This window comes from Budorcas taxicolor, chromosome 10 (assembly GCF_023091745.1).
Source record: "Budorcas taxicolor isolate Tak-1 chromosome 10, Takin1.1, whole genome shotgun sequence".
In the NCBI taxonomy this organism is placed as follows: Eukaryota; Metazoa; Chordata; class Mammalia; order Artiodactyla; family Bovidae; genus Budorcas; species Budorcas taxicolor.
In genome coordinates, this window is record NC_068919.1 from 82,321,280 (window position 1) to 82,348,605 (window position 27,326).

A 27,326-nucleotide genomic window follows, 5' to 3' on the forward strand; every position below is an offset into this window, starting at 1 on the left:
TTGGGTTTTGTGGGAGGACAGAGAGCCAGGGCCATCAGGGGAAGAAATCTGGCCCTCCAATGTGACCCTCTTGGGTAAACGGATGATGGTGTGACCACATGGCAGCTTCCCAAACCCTCCCTGGGCCTCCAGAATCCAAAACGGGTGCACCAACCAACAGGGGGAAGGAAATCCCTCCAGAGGAAGATGGAAATCCCATCTGGTCAGCCCTTTAAACGAGATCATTATGTACCCGTGGAACTCCCTCCAAGGCCACGGGCCCCTGCAGGAGACTGACCTCCACCTCTGGCCACAGGTCACCCTGCAAAGGACCCGGGGAGAGACACACACAGCTTGGCTCCCCGCCAGGCTGCCCCGGGTCCGCTGGCCAAGAGCAATTAGTCAGGAAGGAGGGCTCTTGCCAAGTCCTGGAGAGAAGGCCGCAGCCGAGCAGAGGTGGCCCAAGTGGCTGGAGCCTCCAGGCCTCTGGAGGGCTTTTTTTCAGGAGCTGAAGGTCTAAAAATAACCTGGGCCTTTGTTATAAGCAGCCAGACCACAGAAGTGGAGCTGATTTCAAGGAAGCCGAGCACACGTGAGGGTCCGGCTCACCGAGACCTGCCCTTTGGGCAAATGATTTTTCCAGAAATGTGTCAGTTACTGCGTGCTGCTGCTGCCGCCACTGCTGCGGAGATTCAAAGGTGGTCGGGCCTGCTCCAGCCCCCGGGGCTGACTTCCAACACAGACTTCTCGGCATCTGATTGCCTCCCCACTTCTTTCTTCTCGACACATTTTTTTTTCCCCAAAGGGAGAATCCAGCATGGACTGGGGACTTCGGAAACAAGAGCAGCCCTCAAGCTGAAGATTCTGCGTGATGGTCACCCTGGTCATAAATAATCACATCATCCCAGTTATTTGTTTAGGGAATCATCATTTCTTCCCCCATCCTGAAACTCCCAAAGTCGGGTCTCAGCAGACAATGGCAAACGTACACGATGCAGAAGGAAGGAGTTACTCGGGGAAAGGGATCTGTGGCGCCACATCAATACTGAAGGGTTTCTCAGCGCTGCAGTCCTCAGGACCAACATTCAGATTCTTGAGCTGGCAGCCTTCACCACCTTCCCGGTTCTGGTCCACCAGGGAAAGCTCCAGACCCAGACCGAGTGGAAGGCAGAGTCTAGACTTCAGAGCTCTGCCTACGCTGTGGCCTGTCTCTCCTCAAGGATGCCCCAGCTCTGACAATCTGGTCCCAGGCAAAACCATTCCTGATGGACAGCAAATACTGACTGGCTGTGACAGGGCCTCAGAATTACCTTCGTAGCATTTGCGCCCACCTCTCATGGCCTCCCCCTCCCTCCCCAGCACCATCTAGAGAACCCCCCCGGCTGTCACTGATATCACTGGATATCTGCTGGGGGTGGAGAAAGCAGCAAAAAGTTCTTCTTCAAAGAGACGGAGGTACCAGGAGGGATTTCAGGGCTTCATTATCTGGATGGGCTCCAGGTTCCGAGTCTAGAAGTTTTCAGGGAGGCTTCTAATAAATAAAAACTTCTCCGCAGCCCTTTATTCCTCCGCTGAGTTCAGGATGGAAAGACAAAGCTGAGGGCAGGGAGGCTGTGCGAAGGTTCTTGGAACACGATAGATAATACGAAACACCAAACCACACAGGAGTGACGGGATGGGTGGTCACAAAATGGGACCTTAAAATGGGGAACCAGTGAGAGGGCCCAGTGCTAGGATAAATGTGAGGGAGGGCCCACAGGGCTGTGGCTGGGGTCATTCTTCAAAAGTTTACCATCTTTCTGGCAGAAACAAGGGGTGGGGGGCTGGCTGAAGGACGGAAACCTGCACGTAGGAGGTAAGCAGACACCTCGCCCCTTGATGCCCTGTGTCCGCGTGCTCTGTGGCTACTGATTGGCGTTCCTCCTTAAGGTTGGTCTGTCTGGATATACGGGAGAAGGGGCTCGATCGGCTTTGAACTGGGCTCTGCTTCAGCCTCTCCAGTGGCAAGTCACCTCATATGTGTGACCGGGGACCCTAGGCCTGGCAGCCGAAGGCTGAGGCTTTTTCTTTGAGCAGTTCCCAGCATAAGTGGCAGCTCCAGCTCCCTACAAGAAATGAGATGGCATTACAAGCAGCCTGTCCCCAAGCCTCAAGCCCCACCCCTTGGCCCTAAACTTTTTATCAGCCCCATTTTATTTTGGATTTTCATGATCCAGAGACCGAGTCCCAGTTCCGAAAATGTGCTGAAGTCTGTTGCTCAGCAGAACTCTGCTCAGAAAATAGTAAATGCACAGAGATGATTGGCCGAACAGCAGTGAAGACCCTGCTTCCTTGGTTGTGCCTCTTAACCAGCATCACCGGGTCTGGACCAGTTTCCTCTAGAAACTCACACCTCTCCCACCATCTCAGTCATAAGCCAGGGAAACATCTCCTTGGCCTTCAAGCTGGAATTTCAGCTGGTTGAACTGGGTCTCAGTTGCATGATCTGTAAAATGGGAGTGGTCATACCTACCTCAAAAGGTTATGAAAGTTACATGAGACAAGATATGTGAAGCCCTTAGCACAAGGCCTGCACTTTAGTGAGGGCTCAGGAAGTGGTAGAAGTAGCTGTTATTGTTGTTGGTGACCTCATCATTATTACCTTCTGGGGGCTCAGCCACGGGGGGATTTAAACAGTACATGTGGTAGCCACGGTCACAGTCATCGCAGAAGAGTAGCTGGTCCTGGTGGAACACAGAGTAGAAGGAGAGGAAGAAATATGGAATTATTTCGGTTAATTATTTTCTGGCCCCCAGTGACCTATGCCACCAGCTTATTTCCATTAATCAACCTCCCTGGATGCCCGTTTCCCAGCCCATTTGGAGTCCTCACTTCCCTCTGAACAGCCACGTGCTTTGCCCACGCCTGGAATGCCCCCATCTGTCCTCTGAACTATGCAAACCCTACTCCCACATAAGTGTTCTCAAACCATTCCTCCTGAAAGAAGCCCCCCTAGCCCACCATCTCACATCCAAGCCTAAAGGGATTCTTTATGCTTCTGAACTCACATCACCAACAATTCTGCCTCCATAAGGGTAGAAAGTTAATTTAATGCATTTCTGAATTCCTCAGGATATCTGCCTAGTGAATAGACAGTACTTTAAATGTTTGTAAATCTTAACTGAATTGCTCTGCACCTCACTCTTTCCATTTATGAAATGGGCAGCATACTTGCTTGTAACATCCATAACACCTCAGAACCTTTTCAGGGTTTCATTACTAGAGAAATGCAAGTGATATTATGCCACCTGTCAGCTCCTAAAAGCCTCCTTGGAGGCTGGAGTTTGGAGACCAGATGAGAACAGGCCTTTCTAGCACTGTGGTTAACTTCCAAGGACACAGTTCACACCTTTGCTCCTGTAGTTCTCTCTGTTTGGAGGCTCTCCCAGTCCCTGGCCCCTTCTCTTCTGGACTATTCCCTAACCACCCTTCAAATCTTCAAACACTTCTCTGCTACAAAAACTTCACTAATCTACTCAAATGGAAGTTCTCTGACCCCTCTTGCATCCTCATGTACTTTCGCTTTCTTATGACATTTAATTGCACTTTACTTTATGCTGCCAAGCCTGCATGTGGTAGACATCTTCACAGTCCGTTTGGAACACGGCTCTTTTGTCCATGCCTGTACAGGCCGCACAGCCCTTGGGGCAGACCTTGTCTTACTCATCTCCACATCTCCTTCAGAACTTCTGTGCATAGGAGCTACTCAGTAAGTGTTTGTGACCTGGTCCCCATCCTCCAGGTTCAGCCCTGTTCTATTCAGTTATCTTTGGGTCTGCTTTGATGGCTTATAAGACGTCTGCAAAGTTTTGTGTCAAATCTCACCTTGGCTTTCACCAGTTTAGAGATCCTGGAAAAAGTAGATACAGAAGTTGGAAACCCCTGTGAGCAAGCAGTGAGGCAGGAGAGACCATGAAAGATCTCTTTTTTTATCACGCTAAGACCTTTCAATAGGACACAATGGGAAGCTTTCAAAGGGTTAGCAACAGAGGAGTGACATGGTTAGACTTGCAATTTAGAAAGATCTCATTAGCTGCTGTATCTCATTGTATCAGAATAGATGCCCAGGTGGACAGAGATTGGTTCTTGAGGCCGGAAGACCACTTAGGAGGCTACTTAGTCATCAGGTAAGAGATAACGTATGATGATGGTCTGAACTAGGGTTGTGGGTTGAGGGAGAGAAAAAGGGCCTGCTTCCATTTGAGAGTCATTGATTAGCTGTAAAGAGTGAAAAGGAAGAAATCAAGGGTGTCTCCTAGGTTGCGGTCTTGGTCAGCAAGCCAGATGAGGTAGCCATCCAATGAGCCATGAGCAGAGGAGCAGGTCTGTGGGAGGCAGAAGGCAACCTCAGCTATAAACTTGTTCTGTAGCTCTACAGATCAACTGGTTGCCCTGAAGGATGCCCTGAAGGCAGCTGGAGGTCAGGAGAGAGGCCTGAGCATGAGATATGCGTTAGGGAGTCTTTGGTGATGAGAGGGCAATGAAGGTCCTGGGAGAGGAAGCCCAGAGTACGTGAAAGCAGATGTTTTTGAACTTGGAGAGGTATCCATGAACTCCTTGAAATTAAATGTACAATTTTGCACACAAGTCCAAATGTAGATGTTTCTAAGGAAAACGTAAATCCATAGCTTTCATTGAATTTTCTGAAACACCAAGAACTCAAAAAAGCTACTGAGGAGAAGATCAAGAGTACAGGCTTGGGGAACACCAAAGTGAAGGACAGGCAGACAGAAAAGAGGCTAAGAAGCAGCAGTAGGAAATGCAGGACGAAAATGAGAAGCTATTCCAAGGGTTACACTATTATTGTCAGAACTCAAGGAAGCTAAATTGCAATATGATTTAGGGATGATAGGAGGGAAAACAAGTTAGAAGAGGGACAAGAAACAGGAAGAGACGTGAGAAACAGTATTACTAATATCTGAAATACATTGGCGACTCCTACTTTTATAAGAAGACAGGATATTCTGGTTTAGACTCTCTCAAAGGGAAACTAAGGTATCTGTGGGTTTAAACGTATCATTCATAGGTTGATCATTGTCTAGCACCATAATCTCTTCTTTTACATTTGCTTCTCAGATAACTGCCTGCCAATATTACCAACAACAACAACAAAAAAAACAACCAAAATCCCAGCCCATGCTATCCCCCATGAGAAACACACTTTAAGGGTTTCTTACTCCTAAGTATTTAAGAACCAGAATTCACCTATGGCTACAGTTCCAGTAGAATGGAAATCCTTTTCTGGGATGTACATTCCCACCCACTCTGACAATAACCAGTCTCTCTAGTTTCTTATTTATCCTTCTTCTATTTCTCTTACACAATTAAAAAGATATATGTATATTTTCTTATGCCTTTCTTACAAAAATGGCCATGTACTATAGATAATATTTTTACTTTGCTTTTTTATGTAACAACATACCCTGGAAATCACTCCATATTAATTCATAAAGATGAATTTATGTTGTTATTGTTTTACAGCTACACAGTACTTCATTGTGCCATCCTTTATTCACCCATACTGTGTATACGCATTTAGGTCATTTCCAATATTTTGCAATTATAAGCAATGTGGTCATAAAGAACCTTGTGTGTATGTATTTTCACAGTGTTATGGGTATATCTTTAGGATAGGATAGGTGAGGCAGCCCAGTCAAAAGGTAAGTGCCCGGTGGTTGTGTGAGGTACTGGTAGAACAGAGGGTGGTACCACTTTGTTTTGCCACTGACAATGCATAAGGGTGCCAGCTTTCCCACAACTTCATCAACAGAATACACTGTCATACTTTTAATTAATGAATACCCTAATTTTATGGGTAAGAAAGGATATCTCAATTTTGTTTACAGTTAAATTTCTTTAATTATGAGTGTGTTCAAACCATTTTTTCCCACGTGTATAAGGGTCATTTTTATATCTTTCATGAACTATCTTTCACATTTTTCCCATTTTCTATCAAGTTTATGATCCTTTGTCCTTCAAACTTTAAGGGTCCTTTCTATGTTATACATTGCCACCTTTATCTGTAGTATGTGCTGCAAATATTTTCTCCCAGTTTGTCAGTTATCTTTTAACTTTATTGTGTCCTTCAGGATGCAGATGTTTATGTGGTCATACTTGTCAACATTCTCTTTTATTCCTAGCGAATTCTGAATCACAGAAAATCTCACCTTATATTTAGATTAGAGAAGAATTTATCCATGTTTTCTTCAGATACTAATATGGTTTTACTTTTTACATGTATATCCCCAGTTCACATGAAGGCTGCTCTTCTGTATTATGCAAGATGCGGATCTAATTTTATCTTTTCCCAAACGGTTACCCTGTTGTCCCAGTACCATTCATGAAAATGTCTATCTTTGATCCAATAATTGTAGATACAACATTTGTGTGTGTGTGTTAGTGTGTTCGCAGCTCAGTTGTGTTCAACTCTTTGTAACCCCATGGACTGTAGCTCGCCAAGTTCCTCTGTCCATGGGATTCTCCAGGCAAGAATACTGGAGTCTGTTGCCATTCCCTTCTCCAGCAGGTATTCCCAACCCAGGGATCAAACCTGGATCTCCCACATTACAGGCAGATTCTTTACCATCTGAGCCACTGGGAAGACCAAATTTTTATCTTACACTAAATGTCCATATGTAATTGGGTTGATTCGTGGGTTTTCTATTCCATCCCACTGGTCTTTTTGTCCATACTGGTTTTTTTTTTATTTTACTTTACAATACTGTATTGGTTTTGCCATACATCAACATGAATCCGCCATGGGTGTACACAGGTTCCCAATTCTGAACCCCCCTCAGGCATCATAATATGTTTTAATGTCTGGTAGGGCTAGACTCCCTTCATAATTTGTTGTCTTTCAGTGTTTCATTGGCTAATCTTATATTTTTTCCATGTGAATTTTAGTATCAACTTGTCTAGTTCCATTAAAAAGCATGTCGATGAATTTATTGGGTTTAAATCAAATTTATAAATTAACTTAGGAAGAACTGAAATCTTTACAATTTGAGTCATTCTATCCAAGATCATTCCATGTCTTCATTTGTTCAAATCTATTTTTATGTCTTTTCAAAAGCATTTAAAATTTTTCTTTATTTAGGTCTTATGTACTTACAGCCAAGTTTATTTCTAAATATTTCTCCTCTTTTTGCTATTGTAAGTGGAGCTTCTCTGCCATAATGTCTTCTAACACAAATAATGTTATTATTTGTGCATATGACAGCTATTAATTTCTGTATGATGGAATGTGAAGTCAAGTGGGCCTTAGAAAGCATCACTATGAACAAAGCTAGTGGAGGTGATGGAATTCCAGTTGAGCTCTTTCAAATCCTGAAAGATGATGTTGTGAAAGTGCTGCACTCAATATGCCAGCAAGTTTGGGAAACTCAGCAGTGGCCACAGGACTGGAAAAAGTCTGTTTTCATTCCAATCCCAAAGAAAGGCAATGCCAAAGAATGCTCAAACTACCGCACAATTGCACTCATCTCACATGCTAGTAAAGTAATGCTCAAAATTCTCCAAGCCAGCCTTCAGCAATACGTGAACCGTGAACTCCCTGATGTTCAAGCTGGTTTTAGAAAAGGCAGAGGAACCAGAGATCAAACTGCCAACATCTGCTGGATCATGGAAAAAGCAAGAGAGTTCCAGAAAAACATCTATTTCTGCTTTATTGACTATGCCAAAGCCTTTGACTATGTGGATCACAATAAACTGCGGAAAATTCTGAAAGAGATGGGAATATCAGACCACCTAACCTGCCTCTTGAGAAATCTGTATGCAGGTCAGGAAGCAACAGTTAGAACTGGACATGGAACAACAGACTGGTTCCAAATAGGAAAAGGAGTAGGTCAAGGCTGTATATTGTCACCCTGCTTATTTAACTTATATGCAGAGTACATCATGAGAAACGCTGGACTGGAAGAAGCACAAGCTGGAATCAAGATTGCTGGGAGAAATATCAATCACCTCAGATATGCAGATGACACCACCCTTATGGCAGAAAGTGAAGAGGAGCTAAAAAGCCTCTTGATGAAAGTGAAAGAGGAGAGTGAAAAAGTTGGCTTAAAGCTCAACATTCAGAAAACGAAGATCATGGCATCTGGTCCCATCACTTCATGGGAAATAGATGGGGAAACAGTGGAAACAGTGTCAGACTTTATTTTTTTGGGCCCCAGAATCACTGCAGATGGTGACTGCAGCCATGAAATTAAGAGACGCTTACTCCTTGGAAGGAAAGTTATGACCAACCTAGATAGTATATTCAAAAGCAGAGACATTACTTTGCCGACTAAGGTCCGTCTAGTCCAGGCTATGGTTTTTCCTGTGGTCATGTATGGATGTGAGAGTTGGACTGTGAAGAAGGCTGAGCGCCGAAGAATTGATGCGTTTGAACTGTGGTGTTGGAGAAGACTCTTGAGAGTCCCTTGGACTGCAAGGAGATCCAACCAGTCCATTCAGAAGGAGATCAACCCTGGGATTTCTTTGGAGGGAATGATGCTGAAGCTGAAACTCCAGTACTTTGGCCACCTCATGCGAAGAGTTGACTCATTGGAAAAGACTCTGATGCTGGGAGAGATTGAGGGCAGGAGGAGAAGGGGACAACTCAGGATGAGATGGCTGGATGGCATCACTGACTCGATGGACGTGAGTCTGAGTGAACTCCAGGAGATGGTGATGGACAGGGAGGCCTGGCATGCTGCAATTCATGGGGTCGCAGAGTCAGACACGACTGAGCGACTGAAATGAACTGAACTGAATTGAATGTTTGAGTTAGCTTTATTGTTGATTCTCTAGAGCTTCCCAGATATACTATCGTAGTTTATGAAATAGAGAAAAACTTTTTAATTTGTTACCATTTTTATTGTTACTTATTGTTATCTCAAGTACTTACTGTACTTACTGTTATCTCTTACCTAGTTGCACTAGCTAATATCTCTAGAGTATTGAGTAGTAATAGCATTAGTGGGCATCCTTACCTGGTTCCTCATCTTAGAAATGCCTCTAGCATTTCTCTATTAAACAAGATAAAGGCTTTAGTTCTAAGATATAAAAAATTTATCATGTTAAGAAAGTAGCCCACAATTTCTATTTTCTTGAGTATTGTGATCATAAATAGGTGTTGAATACACTCCCTTATTTTGAAAACTGATGAAGGAAAAGAATCAAGTGTTTATCCTGCTTTTTCTAAATAATCTATAGCTCAGGGTAACCAAATACAAGACTTGGAAAGTTTCTCTTTATAGAATTACTGCAGCTATTAAACAAAGAAGAAGAAATCATAGATTAAGAATATCACTATTTACAATCCCTAATAAAATGGCTGTCTGGGGAGGCCTAACAAATAGCTGTGAAAAGAAGAGAAGCAAAAAGCAAAGGAGAAAAGGGAAGATATAAGCATCTGAATGCAGAGTTCCAAAGAATAGCAAGGAGAGATAAGAAAGCTTTCCTCAGTGATCAATGCAAAGAAATAGAGGAAAACAACAGAATGGGTAACACTAGAGATCTCTTCAAGAAAATTAGAGATACCAAGGGAACACTTCATGCAAAGATGAGCTTGATAAAGGACAGAAATGGTATGGACCTAACAGAAACAGAAGATATTAAGAAGAGGTGGCAAGAATACACAGAACGGTACAAAAAATATCTTCACGACCAAGATAGTCACGATGGTGTGATCGCTCACCTAGAGCCAGACATCCTGGAATGTGAAGTAAAGTGGGCCTTAGAAAGCATCACTATGAACAAAGCTAGTGGAGGTGATGGAATTCCAGTTGAGCTCTTTCAAATCCTAAAAGATGATGCTGTGAAAGTGCTGCACTCAATATGCCAGCAAATTTGGAAAACTCAGCAGTGGCCACAGGACTGGAAAAGGTCAGTTTTCATTCCAATCCCAAAGAAAGGCAACGCAAAAGAATGCTCAAACTACCGCACAATTGCACTCACCTCACATGCTAGTAAAGTAATGCTCAAAATTCTCCAAGCCAGGCTTTACCAATACGTGAACCGTGAACTTCCAGATGTTCAAGCTGGTTTTAGAAAAGGCAGAGGAACCAGAGATCAAATTGCCAACATCTGCTGGATCATGGAAAAAGCAAGAGAGTTCCAGAAAAACATCTATTTCTGCTTTATTGACTATGCCAAAGCTGGAGTAATCGCTGTGGATCACAATAAACTGGAAAATTCTGAAAGAGATGGGAATACCAGACCATCTGACCTGCCTCTTGAGAAACCTGTATGCAGGACAGGAAGCAACAGTTAGAACTGGACATGGAACAACAGACTGGTTCCAAATAGGAAAAGGAGTAGGTCAAGGCTGTATATTGTCACCCTGCTTATTTAACTTATATGCAGAGTACATCATGAGAAACGCTGGACTGGAAGAAGCACAAGCTGGAATCAAGATTGCAAGGAGAAATATCAATCACCTCAGATATGCAGATGACACCACCCTTATGGCAGAAAGTGAAGAGGAACTAAAAAGCCTCTTGATGAAAGTGAAAGTGGAGAGTGAAAAAGTTGGCTTAAAGCTCAACATTCAGAAAACGAAGATCATGGCATCCGGTCCCATCACTTCATGGGAAATAGATGGGGAAACAGTGGAAACAGTGTCAGACTTTATTTTTGGGGGCTCCTAAATCACTGCAGATGGTGACTGCAGCCATGAAATTAAGAGACGCTTACTCCTTGGAAGGAAAGTTTTGACCAACCTAGATAGCATACTGAAAAGCAGAGACATTACTTTGCCAACAAAGGTCCGTCTAGTCCAGGCTATGGTTTTTCCAGTGGTCATGTATGGATGTGAGAGTTGGACTGTGAAGAAAGCTGAGCGCCGAAGAATTGATGCTTTTGAACTGTGGTGTTGGAGAAGACTCTTGAGGGTCCCTTGGACTGCAAGGAGATCCAACCAGTCCATCCTAAAGGAGATCAGTCCTGGGTGTTCTTTGGAAGGACTGATGTTAAAGCTGAAACTCCAATACTTTGGCCACCTCATGCGAAGAGTTGACTCATTGGAAAAGACTCTGATGTTGGGAGGGATTGGGGGCAGGAGGAGAAGGGGACAACAGAGGATAAGATGGCTGGATGGCATCACCGATTCGATGGAAGTGAGTCTGAGTGAACTCCAGGAGATGGTGATGGACAGGGAGGCCTGGCATGCTGCGATACCTCGGGTTGCAAAAAGTCAGACACGACTGAGCAACTGAAATGAAATGAACTGAACTGAACAGTTGCTACCTTCACAAAAAGAGAGATACCAGGTATTATGTACCTCCTGATGAAAGAAGGGGGAGAAAAAGAGCAAAATGAAGGGAAACCCTATGTACTAAAAGAAACTTTAAAGACACAGCAACTAACTGGCAATGCATGGGCCTTATTTGAATCCCAATTCAAATAAACCATAATAAAAACATTTAGAAACAATAAGATAATCAAGACAATGTTTAAGACAATCAAGGTAATAGAAATATTGACTGGATGTTTGATTATATCAAGGAATTATTGATTTCTTAAATCTATGTTAATATTTTGGTTATTTTTGTTAAAAAGTAAATCCTTATATGTTTTCAACTTGTAAAAAATATATTCACTATCTTTTAAAAAGTAGTCTTTATCTTTTTGAGATATGATGGAATAGTGTCAGGTGAAATGATATTATGACTAGGATTATAATTTCATGCAAAAGAGGTGGCAACATTTACAAGAGTGGACATGTACTGATCATTGTTGAAGCTGGTGATGGGGTACACAAGTCTCATTATTTTCTCTATCTTTGTATATGTTTGAAATTTTCCATAAAAAGGTGTTTGTTTTTTAAATTTTGCATTTATTATGCTTAATATTTAGACCAAATGAGATGACACATTCCAGAATGTGGTGTAAAAAGCCAAGCACATCCCAACAGTAAGCAATGGGCACCACTGTCTACCACCGACCCCTTGAGGGCTGGAGGCCAGCAAGGCAGTCTCTGGCCATTACCTCCTGCACCTGTTTCTAAAGACACAAAGAGTAGCCAAGGTCATTGTAGCACAAGGGTCCCAAGGGTCCTCAAGGCAAAAGTCAAGGGGGGAAGGGTCCTGATGCATATTTTCCCCAGGAGTCCAGGGATGAGAATCCCACCTTCCTCTCCATCCTCAAAGGACTCCCAGCTCCTTGGATTTCTCCTCCCACTTGGGAAACCCACACTCACATCATTCTCCGAGGTCCCACAGAGGATGCAGGACTTGCATTCTATGCACTGCCACTTGTAGGTCTTGACAGCCTCGGTCATGTTCAGGGTGAACTGCAGGCAGGTGGGGTGACCTGGAGGAAGCAGAAATGGCAGCATTAAGGCCAGAGGGTCTGACCTGTCACCCCCTCAACACAACGCTATGCCTCACTTGGAGGGAGGGTGGGGTAGCATGTGTTAGGAAGCAAACTGGGGGCCTGGATGGGGCCCTACCCGCCCTCTTCACCACCACCCACAGTTACAGCAGATCAATGCCCAAAGAGAGGCATGAGGATTAACCCTTTGCTAGGGAGAGATGTCATCCAAGTCCTCTGTCCTAAGAGCCACGTCCCCCCAGAAGTGTAACCAGTTGATGAGGACAGAAAGTGGTGATCAGAGAGAATGAGAAAGGAAATCACACAGCACAAGGCGACGCGATGAGAGTCAGCAACAGCATCTCCCCAGCATCAGCTGTGGTGGGAGCAACATAAGAGCTATTTAGAGTTGATCCTTCTGACCTGCAAAGTTGTTCATGCTGCCTCAGGGCACAGGGGAAGAGACCAGAGAGAGCGTGTGAGGGTCCCAGGGACAGAGCTCAGGGGCACTGGAAGGCTCTGCACTGCCACCTAAAGTGTCCCTCCGTGCCCAAGACCAGGGGACCAGCAGAAGTCCACACCCTGCACAGGAACAGGAGGGAGGCTGGAGAAGTAGAGCATCATTGCAAGGATGTCCAGGTCTGTCCTGAGCTCTTCTCTTCATCCCAAATATCATGTTAGCCAAGCCAATAGCAAGAGCAGGGAGGGACATTAATGTGACCTTACAGCACCCAGCCCCAGTGGTCCAACACCAGAGGCTTGGCCTGCAGGGCTGGGCTCTACCCTCAGTTACAGCTCACCCAAAAGACAGAGGCCAGCAGCGAGAGAACAGCTGTGAGCCACAGAATGTGACGCCTTTGACCTTCTGTCTGACAGGGACGGGAAACTTGGACGAGGTCCCCAGGTCACTCAGGGCTGTGAGTCAGAAGGCAGAGCACTCAGGGTGAAGCCCGTTACTGACACCGTCACCAAAGAATGGACAGTTTTGCCTGTTGCTGAGGGTTCACCCTTCTCCAGAGCTTCCAACTCCACCAAATCCACCATATCGTGCACTGCTTGGCCTCTATCACATGAGGAATTGTGAGCTTCCAAAGGGGAAGAGTATAGATGGGCCTCCAATTAGAGGCAATTCTACCAACCCAGTGTCCTCCGCAAAGAGTCAAGATCCACATGGTACCACCACTCCTTGGCAAAGTCACAACTCAGCAGGAGGCCCCCATTTCCTCTTTTCCATATCCTTGCAAAGCTGGTTCCATCATGGTCCTTTGGGGGACATTCTGTCCATTCAGTCAACAGACAAACCCTTCAGATCTGGGGCCCCAGCAATGCACACCACACCGAGCTATCTCTGAGAGTGAGAGTGGGGACTCGTGTTGAGAGGAGCTGGGGACACTTTGCAAACAGCAGGTGGGAGCATTGAGGACAGGAGGAGACTAAAAGCTTTTCTAGGACTTCTCCAAGGTAGAAACCCCCATGGCCCTGAACCGATAACTTTCTCAAAGCAACACCATACCAGCGACCCAAGGGAGAGAGAAAGATCTTACATTAAAAGCTTGGATGAACATCCAGCTGATATTCCTGATGGCATCTCAAATATCTAAGGATGCTGGCCAGAGTTGTTCCCTACCCTGCTCTCTCACACAGAGTAGTGGGATGGGAATAGGAGAGAATACACCAGCTTGAGATTCTGAGTGGTCTGCGCCAGAGATGCCCATGTTCTTAGACAGGACACCCAGGAATTTTGATGATTAATTCATGGAGCAGATACCTAGATTAGCAGGTTGTCATTGCCCAGTTCCACAGCCCCAGTGTACACCCAGCCACTCCCAGCCAGCTTATAGTAGCTGTTCATGAACAAGGATTTATTGGACATCTGCTAGAGCAGTCATGGTCCCGGACAGAAAAGATACACTGGTGAGCAAGACCACACACACCCCTGCCTCCAGATCCCTCTAGTCTGGTCAGAGAGAACTCAAATTAATAACCTACACACATACTTATTTACTTACAGCTGTGTGATAAGTGCCATGAAGGAAAATCATAATTGGCAATGAAAAATCACAGGAGGTTAGTATCTAGTCTGAGATGTCAAGGAAACCTTCTCTGAGAAAGATCTTGAAGTTGACATCTGGCAGATGAGGAGATTAGCTGGATGAGTGAGGGAGAGGATTCCGTGTGTGGAGGATGGTGCATGGTGGGGCAAGGCACTGAGCCGTGGAGGAAGTGGGCAAACTCAAAGGAAGGTAAAAGCCAGTAGGCAGAGGCTCGCAAGCAAAGCAGGAGGGGAGGTGGGTGAGCACCCAGAGACGAGCTAGAGTCAGACTACCCGGGCACGTTATGCCCCTCATTAAGGATATGGGGCTTTAAAATCATTAAAGCCTTGTGGGCAAGGCAGTGACTAGATTACTCTGTGCATTTTTCTAATAGGTTTTTCATTTTTTTAAAAATTTTATTGGCGTATTGTTGTTTTACAGGGTTGTGTTAGTTTCTGCTGTACAGCAAAGTGAATCAGCTATACGTTTACATATATCCCCTTTTTTGGTTTTAAAAGAGCATTCTTTCAGCAAGAGGGAAACTTTGGATGGTGAAGCAGTTCTGCACCTTGATTGCAGTGGTAGTTATGTATGTGCTAAGATTGCATAGAACAATACACATACGTGCATAAACACATGTGTGTGAATATAAAACCAGTAACACAGATAAGGAGGTCTGTGATTGCATGGCTGCCAATCGCCTGGTTTATAGTGTACTGTGGAACAGAGTGTACTATGGTTCACAGTGTACCTGGTTCATAGTGTACTTACATACCTATAGAAGTACTGTGGGTATGCAAGATGCTACCACTGGGGGAAACTGAGCAAAGCGTGCATGGGACCTCTCAGTAATGTGTTTTATAACTTTCCATGTAGTTATAATTATTTCAAAGTAAAAAGTTGAAAAGATCTTTTTAAATAAGGAAAACACACAAAAAATTGTCATCAAAAGGGAGGGAAGAAAAGGGAGGGAGGGAGGGAAGAAAAGGGAGGGAGGCAGGGAGAAAGGAAAGAGCTGCTGTCAAAGGAAAGAATTGGGGGTGGAGGCAAAGGGAATGTGAAGATGTAAGAATTGTTGCCAGGAAACTAGTTTGAAGACAGATGCTGCTGGTGCGAGAAAGGCGAGCATGAGGAAGGTGAAGATTTGAGAAGTATTAAAGAAATCATTGGCAGGACCTGACCATGATTTGAAGTTTCAGGGTGTGGGAAAGAGAGGTGATGAGAAGTAGTCTCAAGATTCCGACCTAAAAAAGGAGGTGGGCAAGATGAGGAAGACTATGGAAAGCACAGAGAGACCAAATGGAAGAGAGAAGCACCCTGTTTTGAGCAGGCTGAATTTGGGAAGTCTGTGAGATTTGGGGTGGAAATGTCAAGTGGATGAGGCCAAATACAGGGGTTTAGAGCTCAAAAGAGAAAGAAGTGCAGACTAGACACAGGTCTAGTTGTGTCCAGCTCTTTGCGACCTCATGGACTGTAACCCACCAGGCTCCTCTGTCCATGGGATTTTGCAGGCAAGAATCCTGGAGTGGGTAGCCATTCCCTTCTCCAGGGGATCTTCCCAACTCAGGGATCAAACCCAGGTCCCCTGCATTGCAGGCAGATTCTTTATCATCTGAGCCACCAGGGAAGTTTTGCTAAACAGGCAGTCATTGAAACCATGAGAATTAATGAAATTATCTAAGAAAAGAGAAAAGAGGAAAGAAGAGAGAAAAAGATCTAGGACTGAGCTTTAAAGAACTGTTTGAAGATCAAAAGAAAGAACCAACAGAGGAAATTGGAAGGATGGCTAGAGAGAGGTAAGACCAGCAATTATGGGTCACAGTGGTCCAGAGGAGGAGAGGGTGGTCAGTCAGCTGTGTTGACTGCCAAGGTTCATGGGTTTGTCGTTGTTCAGCAAGGACCCTGAGTGAGGGCGTGTTGCCAGAGCAGAGCAGAAGCCGCGCTACTAATCATAACACCCTGAGTGGTGCTGCCTTCCCTGGGAAGGAAGGTCAGCACATTCCAGAGCATGACCTGGAGCCCCACAGCCTGCTGGACACCCCCAAGGGTGGACAGTGGGGTGGGGGGTGCAAGCTTCAGGCAGCCAACTGTACTCCACAAGTATCTACTGAATGCCAACTCTGTTCAAGACCTCTGTGACCGGCGTGCTGAGCTCTGAAGACATTTTCTAGAAGAGATTTGGGCCAGTGAACAGTAGCAAGTGGGCTTAGGAAACTCCTGTTGGAAGTCCACCCTCCCAGCCTCCCCCCGCCAAAAAAAATCCCATGGGCTTTCTCTGTGTTCCTGTCTTGAGACAGTCACTAGCCTTCTCGCTAAGACTTTAAACCCAAAGAATGGGAATGGAGCTCACACAGCTTCCACCCCAGGTAAAATGCGAGGCTCCGAGTCTGCTGGTCTACAGTCCATGGGGTTGCAGAGATTCAGACACAGCTGAGCGACTAACACTTTTTCACTTTCAGAGTGGCTTCAGCTCTGCCTGCAGAGCTCCTTCACCCAGAACTCAGACTCGAGTGGGAGAGGAAAGGCAATGATGCAACTTCTCAGCCTGGGAGGGTGAGACACAGAGAGGTAAGTCACCCAAGCTGCCGTTAGCAGGAGCAAACGCTACACCCAGAACTAGGTTCTGCTTTCTGTGCCACCAGAACAGTTGCCTGTCTGTGCCTGTCTCTACAAACTGGAGAAGGCATCTCCTTGATAAAACTACAAGGATAAGGCTTCTTATCTACCATGGAAGACTGGAATAATGCACACTGTTGGACAAAACAAGAAGTTTCGAGAAAAACTACCAGAAGCCCATACCTAAGTTTGACTACTAGAATTCCTTATTTAGGTCAAGACAAATTTCTAAAATTTTTAGAAGTAAGTGGGTAATAGTCTTTCCAATTCAAAGTGATAGTCGCTCAGTCATATCCGACTCTTTCTGACCCCATGGACTATGGGATTCTCCAGGCCAGAATACTGGAGTGAGTAGCCTTTCCCTTCTCCAGGGGATCTTCCCAATCCAGGGATCAAACCCAGGTCTCCCACATTGCAGGCAGATTCTTTACCAGCAGAGCCACAAAGGAAGCCCTCAGTTATGTCCAACTCCTTGCGAGCCAATGGGCTGTAGCCCACCAGGCTCCTCAGTCCATGGAATTCTCCAGGCCAGAATACTAGAGTGGGTAGCCATACCTTTCTCCAGGGGATCTTCCCAACCCAGGGATCGAACCTGTGTCCCCTGCATCGCAGGCAGATTCTTTACCAGCTGAGCCACCAGGGAAGCCCTTCCAATTCAAAGGTGGCACAAAACAGAGGCACACTGGCAATAAAGCAAATTATGGTCACTCGCTACTTAAGGATTTCTGTCCTTATCTCTTTTGTAAAGTTAACAATCATTCTCTAATGTGCTTGCTTGGAAATCTGAATTATCCATATTTCTGGTTTTCTTAAAGCAAGGAATACCTGCATTGCTATTTAAATATCCTAGTGGAGTGACAGAGAAGGCAACGGCACCCCACTCCAGTACTTTGCCTGGAAAATCCCATGGATGGAGGAGCCTGGTAGGCTGCAGTCCATGGGGTCACTAAGAGTCAGACACGACTGAGCGACTTCACCTTTCATTATTCACTTTCATGCATTGGAGAAGGAAATGGCAACCCACTCCAGTGTTCTTGCCTGGAGAATCCCAGGGACAGGGGAGCCTGGTGGATGCCGTCTATGGGGTCGCAGATAGTTGGACACGACTGAAGTGACTTAGCAGTAGCAGTGGAGTGAAGTCGCAAGGAGTCAGACATGACTGAAAATGCATGCGTGTCCTAGTGGAGTGAAGCAGTAACATCCCTTCCCAGGTCCCCTGGGTGAGATGATTCAACAGGACATTTATAAGATTCCAATTACCAAAATGGATTTAGAAAGTGAGGTGGTATGCATGAATCATCTTAGCCAGATCATTAAAAACAAGGCCCTTCCTAAGTGTTCCTCCAAACTGGTTCTATCAGGGGGGTTCAATAAATCTGCCCACTTGTTTACTTGGTCCAGTGGTGAACTTTGCATAAAGAGATTCTAAATCCAGCCCTGTGCTGTGCAAGTCGCTTCAGTCATGTCCAGCTCTTTGCAACTTCATGGACTGTAGCTGGTCAGGCTCCTCTGTCCATGGGATTCTCCAGGCAAGAGTACTCGAGTGGGTTGCCATGCCCTCCTCTAGGGGATCTTCCTGACCCAAGGATCAAACCTGCATTTCTAATATCTCCTGCATTGGCACTCTTTACCACTAGTGCCACCTGGGAAATACTACCACCTTCCAAAGCGGACCTCAATCTTCTCTACAAGCTGAAACAGGGACTGTAACCCCTGACCGCCATGTCCAGAGACCTAGCTTCTGAACAGGGGTTTCAGACAACAGAGATTTGGCTTCAGGGTGCTATTTCAGCAGCTGGGTAGAAAACGGAAACCGGTGCGGTGTGAGAAGCTTCTCAGAAAGAAGACTGTTCATGAGGTTGGTACGTACGAAATTAGAGTCTCCCTAACTCAGGGGAAAAAAGAAGGCAGGAGAGACTGTCACACAGAGTGGAGTAAGTCAGAAAGAGAAAAACAAATATCGCATACTAAAGCTATATGTGGAATCTAAGAAAAAAGGTATAGATTACCTTATTTGCAAAACAGAAATAGACACACAAACATAGAGAACAAATTTATGGATACAAAGAGGGGAAAGAAGAGGTGGGATGAATTGGGAGATTGGGATTGATTTACATGCACTATTGATACTATGTATAAAACAGATGATTAATGAGAACCAACAGTATAGCCCAGGGAACTCTATTCCGTGCTTTGTGGTGACTTAAACGGGAAGGAAATCCAAAAAAGAGGGGATGCATGTATATGTATACATATAGGTGATTCACTTTGCTGTAGAAACTAATGCAACATTGTAAAGCGTCTGTACTCCAATAAAAAGTAATTTTTAAAAAGAGAGAGAGAAGGTAGGCATCTGAAAGCAGGAAATGCTCCCTTGCCCCCTGAAGGACACGTCTTGTGTCTTTCCAGAGCCCATGTGCAGAGATGCGGAGATTGTTCCAGGGACAGTCAACAGGAGTTGTGGTATTTGAGTGCGAAGGCACACAGACAAATATCCAGGCAAAACCAGTGTTAGCTTTATATTCACAGCTGCCTACTTCCACACATGCTCATACACAGCTACCCACACATATGGATATTTGCAACATTTTAGGTGTAAAATATCTAAATATACCTTGTTGATTGAGTTCATATTACAATTGGGACTTAGACACTCACAGAAGTTACCAGTCAGTGTCACTCTACAGGTACTCAGCACAGTGAGAGAAACACAGTTCATTTTCAACAAACCCTGGGCAAAAAGAAATCTACAAACTACTATGACATGTGTCTCTTACATTATGATCCTTATTAAAAGAGTTTTTTATTTCATTATTGCCAATATTTAATTTGGACTAGGCTAAGCCACATCACTGATTAAATTAGAGCTCCAGGAAAAAAAATTATCTCGCTAGGTATTTGCTGAAAACATGAATAAAACAGATACAAATAACTGTGGAAGTAGCATGGTCTATTATTTATTCATTGTGAAATTATAAACATCCAATTATATTTTATTACCTTATTTATCAATGTTGAACTCTTAAAAACTAATTTCTCAGGAAAGGAAAACCTAAATATCCCTGGTTCTCAGGCAAGTAACTGCAAAATTCAAATTTGTGCTCCTCTGTCTCATACCTGGTTTATAGAAATCATATTATGTAAAATACGTGGGATCAATTCCAACCTGAAATAGCACCAAAAACAAGTCTCCATAAGCATTCATTAGAAAATACTTTGGCTCAAATTTCTAGCAGTTCTCTATATTCATACACACATACAAGTTCTAATATTTACATATTGCAAAAATACATAAGAAGCTTCAGCTATAAAGAATTCATGCACAGTGCAATCAAATCTGAATCACCCATGCTAAAGAGTAATTTGAGGAGAAAAAAATATTACTAGCTCACCTGGGGAAGCCATCAAACCCATTCATTTTCCCTTATTCTCTCTCTCCTTCCCTGTCTCTCTGTTTCTATCTCTCCCTTCCTCTCTTTCTCTCCTTCTCTTTCAATCCCCTTCCACTTTGAGACCCAGTCTGTCAAGAGGAGGGAATGAGGCTCTGAGTCTTTATACTTAGTCTGTAAAGGGGGATGGAGACCAATTCTGAGCAGTCAAGAATTCAAACTTTGTGCACCTGCATTGTGACAAGTTTTTACTCAGGCACTGCTTCCCCATACAGATTCCTTCTCCGGCCCTTCTTTGCAAACCTTCTGCAATGGTCTCAGGCTCACCTCTCAGCTGCCCCAGATATTATTTCTAACACTAAGACATCTACAAATCGATGACCACAATGGCATTCCAGAGACATCTGCATGGCTCCCTTTTTCTCATCATTTTGATGTCCTTCAACAAGGATGAAGAGGAGAAAGAGAGGAGAAAGGATAAGACCAAAGTAACAAAAACACACTCAAAATGAATGACGGTGTATGCCATGGCTACCTTTTGCTGGGCTAAAACACTGCCATCAGCAAGTTCAACCCATCTTAGAGGTCTGCGTATCCTCTCTCAAAGCTGTCAAACTCAAGGCACACAGGTGCCACACAGGAGGCAAGCCTCAGGGATTGTAACTTCAATCGTTGTCATCAATAATCATAGAAAACACATTCATGCAAGAACGTCGAAAAGCTAAAGTGAAGTTGCTCAGTCGTGTCCGATTCTTTGCGACTCCATGGACTATATAGCCTAGGAGGCTCCTCCATCCATGGAATTTTCCAGGCAAGAGTCCTGGAGTGGGTTGCCATTTATTAGGAGCACTTTTAATGGGCTAAACCACTAAGGGCTTCATGGTGCCATTCTCAAATGGCCCTAGAAATTCCCCCAAGTTTTCATGGTCAAGTGTGGTCTGAGTAGTCTCATCTATAAACCTGCAGTTGGTCTTTGTAAAGCAAAATCAAGGGGTGGGTCAGCCTTGACCTGGTTTTATATAACTTACCTGACTGGCCCAGGTTGGGACTAAGGCACCAGAAAGATGTCAATTACCCAATTCTTTGGGACCCCGTGGACTGTCGCCTGCCAGACTCAATGGGATTCTCCAGGCAAGAATACTGGAGTGGGTTGCCATGCCCTCCTCCAGGGGATCTTCCCGACCCAGGGATCAAACCCAGGTCTCCTGCATTGCAGGTGGATTCTTTACCATCTGAGCTACCAGGGAAGCCCAAGAATACTGGAGTGGGTAGCCTATCGCTTCTCCAGGGGATCTTCCAGACCCAGGAATCAAACCAGGGTCTCCTGCATTGCAGGCGGATTCTTTACCAGCTGAGCTAGCAGGAAAGCCCCAGGGAGAGAATACAGAGTGAAAAATGAAAAGTAGGGAATAGTGGAGAGGGTAGCCATTGGAACTGAAGGCATGAAAGGGCATCAGGGGGAGAGCTCAGGGAGAAAGACTGAGACAATGGTGTCACAAAATGAGGAGAACCTGGAGAAAGACCTTCATGGCATCCAAGGAAGAGGATGGGGTGGCCACCGACATGAAGGGAGAGGTTCAGTAAGAAAAGAACTGAGTATTACACTGTGAGTCAGTGCTGAATAGAACTGGGTAAAGTGATCCCCGGGAGCAGTGGACCCTTGTCCCTCTCTGGATGACTGGGTGGTTTCAGCATTGCAGAGACAAGAATTCACCAGTAGATAATCTCACAACATGCTTCTCCTTCCACAGGCTTTGTCCATCAAGCTAAGTTTCTAGTGTTTATATGCAAACACCATATAAAACTGTCTTAGGAGTATTGCCTTTATCTGATGCCATTCATTGATAGTAAGGGTCATTTTTTGATGTAGATTCCATGGCCAAAGTGAGACCCTGTTAGAATCATTTTCCATCCGTGCCCTAGGAGCTGCATCCAGTCTCTGGAAGCCAGTTCATTCCTCCAGACCTTGGATTGAAGCTCTTCAGTCTCAGGTGTCAGAGCCCCGCCCACAAGGCTGGGGCAGATCCTGTTGGAGGCTTCAGAATCTGGTCATGTGGCCTTGCGTGTTCTCTAAGAATGGTCAGATCCAGGAGGGATGTTGGTGCCACAGGCAGGAGAGCGACTCTGCAAGTCAGACTGAGCAGTGGGAAGGATGGAAATGATCGCCAGGCAGTAATGTTGGTGACTATGGTGCTTTTAAAAAATACCTTCGAGTCTGTCAATCCTCCTTTTTTCAAGAGATGAAGGCTATTCCCCAATCTCTGAATGGGGGCTGACTTGTTTGAACAGATACAGTAAAAAGGAAGTGACAATATGCGACTTTGGAGGCTAAATAATAAAAAGGTACTCAGGTTTCCATTTTGATCTCTTTCTCATTCTCTCTCTCTCTCTCCATCCTCCCACCCCCTTCCTCCTTCCCTCTGTCGCTCTGTCCCTCTCCCTCCTTGGGAAAAAAGTCAGCTGCTATGTTATGAGCAGCCCTATGGAAAGGCCCACACATGACAAGGAATTGAGAGCAGCCTCTGACCATCAGCCAGTAAGGAACCGAGGCTCCCGGTCCAACAGCCTGAGATGAGCTGAGCCCTACCAACATCATGTGAGTGGGCCTGGAGCAACATCTTCAACCCCAGTGTAGCCCAGAGATGACCATAGCCCCATCCAACATCGTGACCACCACCTCCTGAGAGAACATACCCTTACCGCCCAGCTGAGCCATCCCCAGATTCCTGGTCCTCACAAGCTGTGACGTGAGAAATGTTTGTTGTTCTAAGCTACTGCACTGGGGGATTACACAGGTCACAGATAACTAAAGCAGTGACAAAGGAGAAACAGTAAGAGGTCTGCGGGAAGGCTCCAGAAAACCAGGTACTTGACAGGACTCCCACTTAGGCAAGTCCCTGCCACAGAAAGGCCAGCACTGGCCTCAACAAGGAAGGGCAGAAGTGGGGTCTGGGGTCTTCTCTCACTTCTCCTCCATGTAGGGCTGTTACTTTTTAAATGAATTGTCTTCGAAAGAGCCGATACTAAAAATTAAGACAGTTTATGCAGCAATGTGAGGGTGACTAAAAAAAGAAGCGAATAGGTGTGAAACCTCACTGGGCAACAAGAGCATGTCTGCAGCTTCCTGGGCCCAATGTGGCTGCTCGGTGTGGGCCGGAGGGGGACTCTCCACCAGAGAGGCTGCCATCCTGGCCTCTGGGCTTGACCTCTAGTCCCATCTCACCCCCAACCTGCTCCAGCCTCCTTCCACCTTCCTGAGCCCCTCTCTCACCTCCAACAAGCTTTCCATGTAGGTTCCCTGGAACAAGGACCCCCCCTGCCCTCCCTCCCCACCATATGAGAAAGCCAGAGACTCCCTGGAAGTTCCACAAATGGATACGAGCAGAACAGCCACCTGTAGCCAGTGTGTGGGCTCAAGAAAGCAATGCTTAGACATCTTAATGGTAATTCTCATAACATTTTCAGGTAAACACCTTTCTACTCACTGGTCTCCTTGGATTCCCCACACTGATCATGTGAGGCAGGCAGGACAGATACAAATATGCCTGATTCACAGGTGAGGAAACTGAGGCTTAGAATGGCTCAGGCAGACGGCCAGTCATGGAGCCAGGGCTAGAAGCCATGTCCTCACAGGCTTGTCCTTCAGACTCTTTCCTTCCCTCCTCTGCCCCACACCACGGTCACCAACACAGTCAACACAAGTGTGGTGGCCCAGCTTGAGCTCACCCCCGTACTTGAAGCTGTTAAATCTGACAGCACATCCCCCTTTTACTCACAAGAAGTTGCCTAAAGGCACTGTCAGACAGGTCACTGAGTTCCTTTTTGCCTCAGCCTCCTCAGTTGATACCACACAAAGGTGACTATTTGTTCCTGAAGACCTTTCTGGGCCTCAGTGTTCCATGCCTCATGCGAAATCCCTCAGGAAGCCAGGCTTGCTCACACAAGGCCAGGCATTGAGTCCTCACCATCTGACAGTGACTAATCCTGGAAAACCCTGGGGAAGACTTGCTGTGGAGTGAGCCAGTCCAGCCCACGCCAAGAGGGCCTGGAGGCTGCGGGAAACCTGTGGACATTACTGGGCTTCAGCACCCTAGAATCTCAACAGAGGTCCCCTGACCTCATTGGCCACAGCTCCTCTGCCAGAGGCTGGGGTGAGGAGGTGTCCTTCCCCTCTCCTCAGTGCACCATCCCATACAGCCCTACTGGGCCAGTTATCCCACAGGGAGCTACCTGGATGGACAGCCCATCACTGCCTCCCCGGGTGGAGCCTCTGAGAGGAACACACAAAGATGTCTGGCATCCAAAGCCAATTTCACATCAGCCCCAGACACCTCTCTTATGCTGTCAGTGGATAGGAAAGCTCCTTACTCACCTTATTTAGAAGAACAAAAGAGCAGAAAAGGCCCCCCTTTCGCATTCACCAGACTGCATCACAGTCAAGACACCTACAACCCTACCTCCCCACTCTGAAGCTGCAGCAAGTGTTCACCAACTCATCATTTTCTCTCTTCACCCCCCATTTCCTCCATGTCACTAATCTGCTTTCCAAGTCGTGATGGCAGGAGAATGAAAAATGAGGGTGATGGTGGTAAGAATCAGGTTCCCTGAAGCCTCTCACCCAGGCTCCTTGAAAGTCCCTGAGGTCCCTGATATCCTTCAACATCCTCAACAAAAAGGAAACAAAAATCATGCAAAACCAACCCTACTTAATGGAGACACATCCTTAGGTTCCATGGGAGTACGGCAAAACCCGGCACCATCTGTCTGGCCTTGCATTAACTCAGCATTTGCTTCCAACCCCAACACAAAGGCAGCACCAGCTCTGTACTCATCCTGCATCTTTGGGGGGCACTCAGTCCAACTCATAGATCATTTTCCAGCAGCCAAATTCTCATCTTAAGATTAATCTGACTTTTCCTTACAATCAAACAACTATTTATCCAACAAACTCACGAGTGAGAATTGATCTCACTGTTTATTTAGAAAGCTAGAGGGGTTGGATTTACATGGGCTTTATTTTTTTCCTCTGGATAAATTAAGGAGTTGTGCTAGAACAAAAGGAAGCAAATCAATGGCTATTTCCAGTGACCAGCATCTGTCTTCAGATTTAATAGAAATGATGCCCTAAGACACATAGTTTATTCAGTACAAAAATACCCATCGATATTCAGTCAGTCAGTCAGTTCAGTCACTCAGTCATGTCCGACTCTTTGCGACCCCATGAATCGCAGCACGCCAGGCCTCCCTGTCCATCACCAACTCCCAGAGTTTACCCAAACTCATCTCCATTGAGTCGGTGGTGCCATCCAGCCATCTCATCCTGTCGTCCCCTTCTCCTCGTGCCCCCAATCCCTCCCAGCATCAGGATATTTTCTGGTGAGTCAACTCTTCACATGAGGTAGCCAAAGTACTGGAGTTTCAGCTTCAGCATCAGTCCTTCCAAAGAACACCCAGGACTGATCTCCTTTAGGATGGACTTGTTGGATCTCCTTGCAGTCCAAGGGACTCAAGAGTCTTCTCCAACACCACAGTTCAAAAGCATCAATTCTTTGGCACTCAGCTTTCCTCACAGTCCAACTCTCACATCCATACATGACCAGTGGAAAAAACATAGCCTTGACTAGACGGACCTTTGTTGACAAAGTAATGTCTCTGCTTTTTAATATCGATATTAGAGTAATGCAAAAGAAAAGCCCTTCCTGGTACTTTACAAATGTAGAAAAGAGCCTCGCAAGCATTCGAAGATTCACCAAGTTCTTCTGGTTAGATGGCGATCAACACCGTTCCATGACCAGGGGAACTAAGGACTGAGTATCTCTAAAATGGCTCTGGTTCACCTGAGGAATAGGTATGAGGGGATATTCATCACCAGAAATCTGACCTCCCTTCTGAGAGAGCTAAATAGGTGGCACCATTCCATCCCATGCTGACACCAAACATCATTAATCAATGCAACATTCTCTTCACCACACTGACAGCAGACATCATTAATCAATGCAACATTCTCTTCACGCGGAGACCCTGGCTCCTTCTCCAGTCCACCATGACCGGCCTGTGAGTTCTCATGCAAGAAGAAACCTAGCTGCTATCACTGAGCGGGAAGCTATTAAGCTTAATAGGTTAAAAGTCTCATGTGAAAATTAACGATTTGAATCTTCAGGAAGTCACCAGCTATTTAACTCCTGTTTCCCTTTCTGTGAGTCAGAGACCCTAATCAAAACCACTAAGACCGCAAACCAGATGGTGGCCTTGTTCTGTGGCTGGACTAACAGACAGAATTCCTACTGCCACATACTTCTGTGTGCACAGAAAATCATCACAAAGACCCTTTCTAAACAGAAAAAGTTTTAAATGTAGTTCTTTTTTTTTTTCTACTTATCAGTTATGAGGTACCAACCCACCCCTCCTTAAATAATTCCAACCTCTCTCATTGCTCACAGTGGGAAGTAAGCTCCTTAGTGTCACAAGCCTCTTTGCTGCCTGGTCACAATTGCCTTTTTTAGATTCGTCTTCTTTCCTGACCGCTGACTTGACCACGTCTACACCCTCTGCGACAGTCCCATGGAAAAGTACTTGCTGTCACCCTCCCTCTCCCCACCCCCATCCCCCAAACCCCTTTCTTTCTTTGCATTTCACACTTGTGCACGCAAAGGTCTCTCTGACCCATCTCTCAACTCCCATTCACAGCCAAACCTGTCAAGCAAGTAGTCTATACATGAAGTGTAGGCACATGGACCAGGGGTATGAGAATCACCTGGGGGCTTGTTACAAGCACCCACCCCAGACTTATGAACTTAAAAGCTGCATTTTCACAAGATGCTAACAAGACACACTGTCCTAAACTCACTCCCTCCTTTCCTGGGAAACCCCACCCAATCTTCTTTCTCTCTACTCTGACTTCCCTCCCTACCTCTCCATCACCAAGACTCTCACTAAATGAGTGGCTCCATCCATTCACATATGAGTAAAAGGATCC

At 45.5% G+C, this 27,326-nt stretch overlaps 1 protein-coding gene across 1 annotated transcript in view; it reads right to left on the bottom strand.

Moving 5' to 3' along the window:
* Positions 1-1,392: 1,392 nt before the first annotated feature.
* The window catches only part of DPF3 (double PHD fingers 3), a 275,837-nt gene continuing 249,903 nt past the window's right edge, over positions 1,393-27,326 (bottom strand). The window contains exons 9-11 of the mRNA XM_052647385.1: positions 12,200-12,312; positions 2,621-2,702; positions 1,393-2,084 (exon numbers count right to left, since the gene is read on the bottom strand). Coding sequence (XP_052503345.1) covers positions 2,014-2,084; positions 2,621-2,702; positions 12,200-12,312 — 266 coding nt within the window. The 3' untranslated portion in view covers positions 1,393-2,013. The remainder of the gene's footprint in view (positions 2,085-2,620; positions 2,703-12,199; positions 12,313-27,326) is intronic.